The sequence below is a fragment of the Diaporthe amygdali genome, assembly GCF_026229845.1.
Source record: "Diaporthe amygdali strain CAA958 chromosome Unknown NODE_33_length_508711_cov_65_296071, whole genome shotgun sequence".
Taxonomy (NCBI): domain Eukaryota; kingdom Fungi; phylum Ascomycota; class Sordariomycetes; order Diaporthales; family Diaporthaceae; genus Diaporthe; species Diaporthe amygdali.
Window position 1 is genome coordinate 413,805 of NW_026517053.1, and position 10,264 is coordinate 424,068.

Sequence of the window (10,264 nt, forward strand, 5' to 3'; positions counted from 1 at the left end):
ACGATACTTACCCGCACCTCAACAGTGAAGCGGCACCAGCGGACCTATTTCAGGAGAGGGTCGACAGAGGCCCCATCCACGCCGTGCTGCTGCCCTACCACCGGCGCCACAACGACCGTTGTGTTTTGCTTTTGACAGAATTGAGTGATACAAATTTTTGCATGCCCCCGACTCCGTTTCATTTCGTCCTGTGTCTTGTCTGCCTGCGGCTCCGCTTGTGTCGCCCCGTCCCGGCCCAGTGGCGGAAATAACCAAAGGCGAACAAAACCAGAAAGAAAAAGGAGACTCTTGCTCAACACCCCTCTAGAGGCCAAGAACGTGCGAGACAACGGGACCCGGTGATTCTGGTTCGGGTCAGCTCCACCGCAGTAGTGCTCCTCGCCTCATTCCCGATCTGGCCAATTCTCTCCTGGTGATCCTTATTCGGATCCTACGATGAGGCTCTGCCGTCTCACTGTTCCTCTCAGCAGCCGGCAGTGTCGACACAAACCTTAAAAACCCTTGCAGCGATAATGTCATCAGCATCCGGACCTGCCTCGAGCTCCACCAAAAACAGCGCCAACGGCAACGGCACCTCCAGCCACAAGGACGCCGCCGCCACGACCGCAGCCCCGAGCTCCGCCAGGGCGACCAAGAAGAGCGCATTCTCCTGCGAGCCCTGCCGCCGCCGCAAGGTCAAGTGTGGAGGCGAACAGCCTGTCTGCAGCAGGTGTCTGGCAAGAAACGATGCTTGCGTCTACAAGTTGTGGGATCCCCTTCCGTCCTCTTCGTCCTCTCGTCCACCCCACCCCTTATGACCTTTCACCACTCACCTCGAGAGTGCGAAGATGCTTGTGTATCTCATGCTCACAATCCACCCTGGCACTCTCACCTACACCTGACCCTGCCCAGTGCGGAGCTGCGTGCTGACTCGTTTAGAAACCCAACGCTGTCTTATACCCAGCGCCTGGAGGAGCGTATCAAGGACCTGGAAGAACAGTTATCAAAGGCGCAAGCCCAGGCTCACGCACCGCCCCAGCCTCAGCGTGGGCTATCTGAGGGACAGCTCTCATCCTCGCACGACAGCTCCCTCACTGGCCATGAGTCCGAGGGCTTGACGGGGACGTTCAAGGGCCTTAAGCTGGACGAGAAGGGCGTCATCACGTATCATGGCGCCACCAGCTTCTTCCACCTGCCCAGCGAGTATGGCCGCGGCCAGAGCAGTGACGCCCCGAGCCCGTCCAATTCGGAGGATCCGCTCTATGGCAAGAGAGAACGACTGGTCAACAACGCCTGGCAGCAGCGGGCGCTGGAAGACCTCTCAGAGATCCCAGTTCGTCTCCCAATTTCATCCCGTCTTCTCACAGGAGTCAGTCGTAACTGACCAATCTGTTCCCAGGAACCGTTCCAATACTTACTCAGCACGCACTGGTGCTGGATCCAGCCCCTGTGGAATTTTGTCTATCGTCCCACCTTCACCCGTGACATGCAGCTCCTTGGCCCATACTACTCACACACCCTACTAAATGCCATACTCTCGCATTCGATCCGGTGGGGCCGTTGGGATAAGGACACCCGCGAACGTCTCGAGAACGACTATGATGGCGGTGAAGTGTTCAGCCGTCATGCGCGAGCGATGGTCCTCGAGGAAATTTCCCGCGGTGTGGCCACCATTCCAACCGTCCAGACGCTCTTGCTGTTAAGTGCTCAGGAATGTAGCGCCGGCAACACCTCGCAGGCATGGATGTACAGCGGCATGGCATTCCGTATGATCGATCATCTGGGTATCTGTGTCGACAGCCAGCGATATACAGGCAATATCCCATTCAGCGATGAGGATGTCGAGATCCGTCGGCGGCTGTTCTGGAGCTGCTACTTCTGGGACAAGATCGTCAGTCTCTACCTCGGCAGATCACCGAGCCTACAGCACTCGGATGTGTCGCCGCCACAGATGATCCGTACGTGGTCCGCCCTCTCCAAGCCGATCTGTATGTAATACTGACAGGTCAACGCAGTCGATGATTCCAACGAGAACGAGATGTGGACACCGTTCGGCATCACCTATCCAGACGGCGTGAAATACCCACCTATCGCAGCGCACTCAACATCCTGCTTCGTGCAGATGTGTCGATTGACGGTCATCTTCAACGAGATCCTGATCCATATGTACGACCCCCTGGGGCTGAACACCGAGTCCGAGATCCAGGAGTGTTTGGTGAGGCAGGAGGCAGCCTTGAAGAAGTGGTGGGAGGATCTGCCGCATTTCTTGAAGATCGACGCGAGCATGCTGCCCCCGTTGGCACCACCAAGCCACATCGTCACTCTCAAGTATGTTTTCCCTCTGCTTCATGCATTCGCTCAAGGGACGCGCTGACTGGTGGCAACGGCGAGCAGTTGCCTTTACCATACGTTTAATATCCTGCTGCACCGACCGATGCTCTCCCGTGAGTGCACACCCAACAACAACCGCGCGAAGCACCTGCTCGAGTGCGTCTCCTCGGCGACGTCCATCATCGCCATATTCGACCTTTTCTGCAAGTCCTTCGGCATCTATCGATCCGTGCTCTCATTGAGCTACTGCGTGTACATTGCGGCGTCGATATTCCTTCTACAAGTTCAAGCCGCCGCTAATGCGCAGAACACCGGCGCGTCATCAGGAATGTTGACGGAGGAGCAGCTACAGCAGCAGCAACCTGCCCTGAGGAGGCTGGACTTTTGTATCCGTGCCCTGTCGAAATTGAAGGATATCAACCCGATCGTCGGTAGTGGAGTCGAGCTTATCCTGCGCGAATTGGCCGCCTTGGGAATCCAGACCCCTGGTGGTGGTGCGTCGCCCGGCTTCCAAGGACAAGCGCAGCAGAACCCGGCCCGGCCGGGATTCGCGCAACACCAACAGGCATCGTCGATGTCGTCCGAGTTCCGAGGCCGTCAAGATTCCTTCGGTGGATACGGCCACCGCATGAGCCATCATGAGATCATGATGGGCAACACTGATAGCCACATGACGGGCTTCGGCTCACCCAGCCGCACACCGCCTGGCCTGCAGCAGGCCCTGTTCCAATTCCCTCAGACCACCCAGCCCGAAAAGATCAACCAACATCTTCAGCACCATGGAATTTCAGATCAGGTCTTCCAGGCAGTGTCTTCGCTGCAGCCAATCACGGCGTCTTTTGGAAATCCCATGAGCACCCAGGAACACCCGCGAGAATACTTCGAGCATCGGTAAAGCTCCTCTATGGCCTGATAGTGGAGACCCGTCTTCCTTTCAGGTTAGATTTTGAGCCATTGGTGGAGGAAGCTATCGGTGGAGGAACCTGACACCGAGGCAGAGAAGTCATAAACAAAAGTTATTGCGCTGCATTGTTCTGGCGTTGAGGTTCTTGTTCTTGAAGACAAATGTGCGGAGCCGACATCTCGACGGCTCATGAGCCAGAATCGAGGTTGGAGGCTGAAGATACACAAGAGTACATAGCATTGTAATGGAAGGACATTGTCCACTTTGAGTCGAAGATCCGACCCAGGTCATGTGTTAACTGATAACCTCGGCGGAGCCGCGACTGATCGTCACAAGACACGTGCGAGTCGTGGGAGTCATTAATAGGACGATCTGGGATCATCAAGGGCCAGCCGAGGCCAGCGCGGTGAATGCTTCGATAGAGGGGGGGGAGGCAATGAATCGAGACGTAGATGGCGTCAGTCGATCGTTCCCACCCATCTGAGGCAATTACCCCAGAGTCGGGAGATATGGGGTGTCCCATGGAAAGCATGGAGATAATAATGGGGCCCTTTGAGCCCTCCCAGCCGGGCGGGAGGAGCAAGGGGATCGCTGGTCCATCTCGCCTACAGGTAATCCCACCCTCGCGCGTCCTAAGCTTCTCTTGTCTAAGATTCGGCCAACTTTATCCCGGGAAGGAAGGAGAGCCGGTTAGCCCCCGGGTTGAGGGACGAGGCGGCTCCACATTGAGTGATCATCTGGCCGCCTCTGGGAAACCTTGTTATTGCGAGTCCTGGGTTTCGCAAATCATGTTTGCTGGACCGACCCTCTGAGTGGGAAAGCAGGCACGGCAACACGGATCTCTGGGAGGGGGGGGGGTGGGCGTACCCTCCTCTGCCTCTTCGTCAACCTGTCAACCTCGGCCAAGATCCGAGGGCGATCAATATGCTTGAATCGAAACATATCCGCCACAGACACTGGACCCCGCGCGGAAGATGGCCGAAATGCGCGGTGAAAACTGCACGGCACAGTAAATGATCGACGCCGGCGTCATCGCACATCCATGGTCTCGGAGTCGCGCACGTGGGTGACGGAGGAGAAGAAAGCGAGCAGCTGTGCCGTGTAAGTGGAATTGCTCCTGAGATGGGATACTTGGGTACTGGAGTCTGTCTATTCCCAACCCCTAACCCGCCTGCACTGATAGACTGAACTGGTGGGGTCCCCACCCAATGTCTCACCGCCAAGAAAACCACGCTCTTAAGCATGTGAACCACATCACCCACAAATTGCTGCTCAAATTAAAAAGAAGCAGAATATACGCATCAGCTAATTCTGAACCCAACTGGCTATATTACAAATTGCGGAGACTGAAGCGCGCGCGAATACACAGAAGCTACGGGTCAAAAGTATACCAAGCGGCCGGTGATCCATCATGAACCACAAACCATCAAAAGAAAACGATGATCTGGCCCGGGCTCGAACCGGGGACCTTCAGTGTACTCTCAATTCACTTGGAAATGATGTTAGACTGACGTGATGAACCAACTACACCACCGGACCATCTGAGTTGTTGACGATGGGGCGATACGGTGAGTATATATAGTCTTCCAAAGTCACTCGGTGTCAGCCAGCAGTGACTGTTTGTCTCGCGACTGCCTTGCCTCAGTCGGCATTTGGAAGGAGAGATATGATCAGCATGATCAGCATTCGTCGATTTTGCCAGCTGATCTGCAGGAGAAACCACATCTAGTCGGAAGAATTGGGCCTCGCTTGCATATAGGATTCCACGTATGGATATCGCATCCTTCAGTATGCAGTCATGGTCTGACAGCGTCCCTTCTGGAGGCTCAAGGATGAGTTCTCGCTTTCAGAAGGATGATTGTGGTGAGAGGCCCTCATGTCGAGGTAGGTACTTTGTCCAGTTGATACACAACAGCCCACAGACCCTGTGTCAATTAGACTGTATCTGTAGACTCCTATTCAAGTCGTGACTGACCAAGCAATGGACTTTCACGGCCCTTTGAACAGAGTCCTCTCTTGAAGTTGGGATCAATTCTTGAGTTCGGGATCAATTGATGATGCTCGTCTGCTATCCTGACTATTTCGAATATATGCCTCTACTTGTTTTTCATCTTCAGTGTCGTCTTGAGGCAAAAAGTCATTTTGTATTCATTCCACATTATTTTAGTTCGTATGGTATCATATATCCCTCATATACTCCAGTGCTCGAAATCCTGGCCGAATACCAAATCCCTTGCAAGGTAAAAGCCAGCCGCGAACCCGTCTCGCTCATGTCTGTCGTCAAAAGTCATCATGTGTAGATGGCCCAGCCATAATTCCAAGCCCATTTTCAAGAAAGGGTCCATTCCCAAATCTACGCCCATAGCTCCTTTGCATTATCCCTAAAGATTCTCTCGGCCAGGTGCTGGCTGCCGCCGCACCAGGACAGGACATGCTCGATCCAGGGCCGGATATCAAGCCCCTCAAACCTTGTGTGAGGCCAGTCCGATGCGAACACGGCTCTTGTCCGCCCAGCAACACGGATCAGCTCCCTCGCGACGGTATCAACGTCCCTAATGTAGTCTCGGCCTTTACTGAGCCGGTACGGCGCCGACAGCTTGACGTAGGTGTTGCCGCCCTGCAGCAGCCTGACTAGAGAGCTGAACCCGTTGAGGCTATACGGGTCAAGCCGAGGCGTCTTGGGCGGCGCGGAAAGATCCGGTGCTCCCATGTGGTCGATGCAGATCCTGACGCCCAGCGTGGGCATTATCTGCTCCAGGATCTTGACCATTTCCAGTGGGATGTAGAGCTGGATGACCCAGTTCAAAGGCCGAACGGCGTCGGCGTAGCTTCGCAGTACGGCCTCCATCTCAGCATGGTCCATGGTGTTGCCGGTCGAGCGCAGGTTGAGCCGAACGCCTCTCACGCCCAGCTTGTGCCATTCCCGCAGCGTCGAGGGCGGGGTAACCTCCGGGTCAAATGCGACTACGCCCCTAGCTCGAGTTGGGCCAAACGCGCGAAGAGCATCGAGCAGACACGTGTTGTCGTACCCATATATCGAGGGCTGGACAATGACAAGATGTGAGGCTCCTATAGAGGTTTCAAAGTCGACGGCCTGCGAGACGGTGTATGGGCTTGGTTTGTATATGGCTGCCAACGACAACGGGTAACGGTTTGGGTCGACGACATGCATATGGGAATCCCATGACCCTACCGGCATCCGTGAAGGGAGCTGGAAATAATCCGGTGAGCTGCACCTCGAGTCCTCCCTGTGCAATGATGTTGGTTTATCGTTTATGTCGATCAGAGATGGACACGGTGAGATGGGCCTGGATCTGGGTGACGCGGGCCTCTTATCAAGTATGCCTGCTGGCAAACGGTGCCTGAGCAGCGTGGCCATGTTTGATCTGATAAAGTTGGATCACCACTTTCGGTTGGGTTCAGTTGATCATTTATAGGGAGACTGAAGATCTGAGTGTCAAAGGCTGAGCTCGTGGGAGAAACCAGTCTCGGACCAACCACCAGCTACCGAGTACATATACCTCCGCAGCACGATGAGGAACGAAATGACCGGAAAGATCTGACGAAAGAGAGGAGCCGCAGGCCCAGAGTTCCGAGTCCAGACCTTTAAGACAGTTCCGGAATCCAGCGAAAAGATCTGGGTCTGGAACTCTAGGACGAGGTGGTGCAGGGCCGCAGACAAACCAGGGTCGCATCCGTAAGGCTCCAGGTAAGGAGCGGAGCGTTTATTACTATATGATGCGTCACGGCATCGGTGATGGCCCAGTCAGCCAGTAAACGAGACGTGCCATGTGCCCATGTGCCGTGCGCAATGGAGTCAGAAGGGTGAGCAGCGCCCTGGAGGGCCTGGAAGAGCAAATCGGATGCGCTACAGGCGCCACTACAACCAAGCTGGACCCTAGGCGAAACAAGCTTTCGGAGACATCCCAGCCCAGCCGCGTCCTCCTCCAGCCCGGCTGCCAGAGCACCGATGTCCAGGACTGGGCACTCGGCGAAAGGCCGTGGGTGTCGAGACGTAATTGTCTCTGCTATTCGCCCGCCGAGCCCAACAGCTTCCCGGACAGGCAGCGAGACCCAGATAAGCCCACGGAGGCGAGACGTCAGAATTCACAAGCCTCCAGCGAGTCCTTCCAGGCCCAGACTCGAGCATCCAGAAATCCCATATATCCATTCGTCGAGGCAGGCTGCTCGGTCTCTGCCCGAGTGAGCTGAAAGAGAAAAATCCAACAAAGGTCAGCAGCTTAGGACAAGACGGGGAGGAGCCCATTCCTCGACTGGTGCGCTTGGGGCATCATGATGAAGCCCTCAGACCCTCAGGGACATATGGGCCTGTCATCATGCTCTTCAGCCGCCATTGTCTCCTGACCCCCCCTTCCCTCCTCACCCCTGAGCCCCATTTTCCCCGGGAAACAGGAATAGCCAGGTGTGCATCGCTGGCGACGTTCGGCAGTTCCCCAGGGCTGTCGTTCGTCTGGCGTAGAGCCTTGTGGCTGCTCCCCGCGTCCGGGACAAGCTGTCAACGATGACCCCTGATCGGCCTGGACTCGGCCGTCCTGCATGGCATCGGCTCGTCTGCTTGGTTCGGTCAACTTCCGGCCGCCATTCGTGGTACCCACCCGTTGCCGGTCCACACCGATGTGATAACCGGGTGGGTCGACATGACGGGTTTTTGTGAGCAATTCTCTCTCCCTACAGTGGCCATGCACAGCAACGCCATCCAACATCATTCACTCAAACGCGGACCCGGGAAACGCCAGACCACGCGCCCGAATCCTGGGGTTCATCACCTCCATCTGTCCACGCACGCCACATCCACTCTGCACGTCGCTGCACGTTTCCCCCAGTCGTTCCATCCTCCATCCGGGGTTAGCTCCCTGCAAGGCCTCGACGCTCTCTGCTAGGCTCGCTGACGACTCCGTCCTGGCGTGACTCCAAACTGCTTTTTTCCCGCGTCCCTTTTTGCCCATACCCCCCCGGTCTGTCTCCGTGACCTCGTGGGCGCTTGGCTGCTCTAGGGCACGCCAGCAGAATCCGTCGTAAGCCGGCCCAAGGGACTCAGGTCGGCGGAGGTCGGCCGAGTACACGGTACTCCTGCGGTCTGGACAAGGCCATCCAGCACGAGTCGAAAGGGACACACTTCAGCCCTGATCCACTCTGTCCCAGGGGCGCGGTAGCCGTCGCTTGTCTCCCACGGCCCCAATATGCCGTCGTCGAGGTCCACGCCTGCCGCCTTTAAAGGGCCCGTTAACTGGTATTATATTCTCACCATCGTCGTCATTGGATGTGGCTCCATCCCCAAGGGCTACGACGAGGGTGGCTTCAGCGCCGCCGTCAGCCTCAGGTCCTTCAAAGATGACTTCTATCTCAGCGCTGGGAAGTGGGTGGATAACCCCTCTGGCCTGGCCAGCAGAAAGGCCAATATCACCTCGTTTGGCGTCCTGGGCGCCGCCTTCGGCTCCCTGATAGCCTCGGCCATCACCGACCGGATCGGTCGGCTGAGGTGCTGGCAGCTGCTCGCCCTGCTGTACATGAGCGGCTATGTGATGCAGATATTCTCGTCGGGTATCTATGGCTTCCTGTTGTTCGCTCGCATATGGGGCGGACTGGGCGCCGGCGGCCTAACCGTCGTCGGCCCATTATACCTCTCTGAGATAGCCCCTGCCAAGAGCCGTGGCATGATCGTCAGCGTCTCTATGGTGTTCCTGTTGACTTTTCTGTCTCTCGGTTTGTGATGTTCCGCCTCTTGTGGCTGGGATCCATCGTAACTAACCTTTCTCTCACAGGCTTCTTTATCAATTATGCCGCGAGTATTACTATGCCGGACTATCGTCCGCAGTACCGGCTTGTGATTGCTATTCCCCTCATCCCCGTTGGGCTAGCCCTCATCACGTCCCTTTTCATTTCTGATACGCCTAGATGGCTCGCATCCAAGGGCCGTGGGGATGAGGCACTGGCGGTCCTCGCCAGGCTCCGTCAGAAGAGTAGTGACGACTACGAGCTTCAGGCTGAGTTTGATGAGTTGCAACACCAAATCCAGTCCAAGGAGAGGCTGTCTGGGGTCAAGACCTGGGAAATCGTCAAGGAGATCTTCACGACGCCATCTTACCGCAAACGTTTCCTACTGGCCATCGCCATGCAGACTGTAGCGCAGTGGTCCGGTGGCAACGGGATTACCTACTACATCCCGCAGATCTTCGAATACGCCGGCGTCACGGGCGACAGCAGGTCGCTCATCACCTCTGGGGCTTACGGTATTGTCAAGCTGGTGTTTACGATGATCTTCACGTGGGGCCTGGTCGATGTCATCGGCCGCCGGCGATGCTTCATCACGGGCCTGGCCATGCAGCTCATCACCCACGCATACATGGCAGTCTACACCGGGGTCTGGGTCTACCACGGGACGATCAACAAGCCTGCTTCGGACGTCGCCATTGCAAGCGTCTTCATCTACGCCGTCGGCTGGTCCATCGGCCTGTGTACTGTCCAGTACCTGTACGGCACCGAGATCTTCCCCACGCGCATCCGCAGCGTCTGCTATGCGTTCAACATGGCGGTGCACTGGCTGTTCCAATTTGCTGTGGTCAGGGTCACGCCAAATATGTTTGTGAGCCTCCATATCTGGGGCGCATATGTGTTCTGGGCGTGCATCTGCGCCATCGGGCTGGTTGTGCTGGGGCTGTGGGCGCCCGAAACGAAAGGAGTGCCCCTCGAGAGGATGGAAGAGCTCTTTGCTGGCCACTGGTGGATGGGTTGGAAGGCAAAGGTCGATCTTGAATCTAGTGATACGCAGACTCTCAGAAGGTCAAGAGCGTCTTCGCCCGTGGATGTTATGGAAAGGGGCAAAGAGGGCGAGGCAGGCTCGCCTGGTGGCCCTTTAAGGGCGACGTAGATAGACAGTGTTGCTGTTTCAACTTGAAAGGAAAACCCCTTTCGCTTTGTAATTATCCCAATAGACTTCCTTTCCTCATTTAACGTTGAGACAACTTGCATGTGAGATAAATACTGTACAGGGAAACACATGGATTTCCACCTATCTAGACGCGTCTGTGG

At 56.1% G+C, this 10,264-nt stretch overlaps 4 protein-coding genes across 4 annotated transcripts; 3 read left to right on the forward strand and 1 right to left on the reverse strand.

Annotated features, from left to right (window-relative positions):
• Window positions 1-512: 512 nt before the first annotated feature.
• J7T55_002331 (uncharacterized protein) lies at window positions 513-3,205 on the forward strand (the record flags this gene model as incomplete). The annotated part of the gene is made up of 5 exons (XM_053132868.1): window positions 513-709; window positions 919-1,312; window positions 1,379-1,937; window positions 1,995-2,307; window positions 2,374-3,205. The coding sequence occupies 5 exons, from the start codon at window positions 513-515 to the stop codon at window positions 3,203-3,205; spliced, it is 2,295 nt and encodes a 764-aa protein (XP_052989302.1).
• A 2,362-nt stretch (window positions 3,206-5,567) lies between these two features.
• Window positions 5,568-6,593, reverse strand: J7T55_002332 (uncharacterized protein; the record flags this gene model as incomplete). The annotated part of the gene is made up of 1 exon (XM_053132870.1): window positions 5,568-6,593. One exon carries the CDS (start codon window positions 6,591-6,593, stop codon window positions 5,568-5,570), a length of 1,026 nt encoding a protein of 341 aa, XP_052989303.1.
• Window positions 6,594-7,003: 410 nt separating this feature from the next.
• On the forward strand, window positions 7,004-7,579 carry J7T55_002333 (uncharacterized protein; the record flags this gene model as incomplete). The annotated part of the gene is made up of 2 exons (XM_053132871.1): window positions 7,004-7,387; window positions 7,460-7,579. 2 exons carry the CDS (start codon window positions 7,004-7,006, stop codon window positions 7,577-7,579), a joined length of 504 nt encoding a protein of 167 aa, XP_052989304.1.
• Window positions 7,580-8,415: 836 nt separating this feature from the next.
• On the forward strand, window positions 8,416-10,103 carry J7T55_002334 (mfs quinate; the record flags this gene model as incomplete). Its single annotated transcript, XM_053132872.1, has 2 exons — window positions 8,416-8,938; window positions 8,998-10,103. 2 exons carry the CDS (start codon window positions 8,416-8,418, stop codon window positions 10,101-10,103), a joined length of 1,629 nt encoding a protein of 542 aa, XP_052989305.1.
• Between the last annotated feature and the right edge of the window lie 161 nt (window positions 10,104-10,264).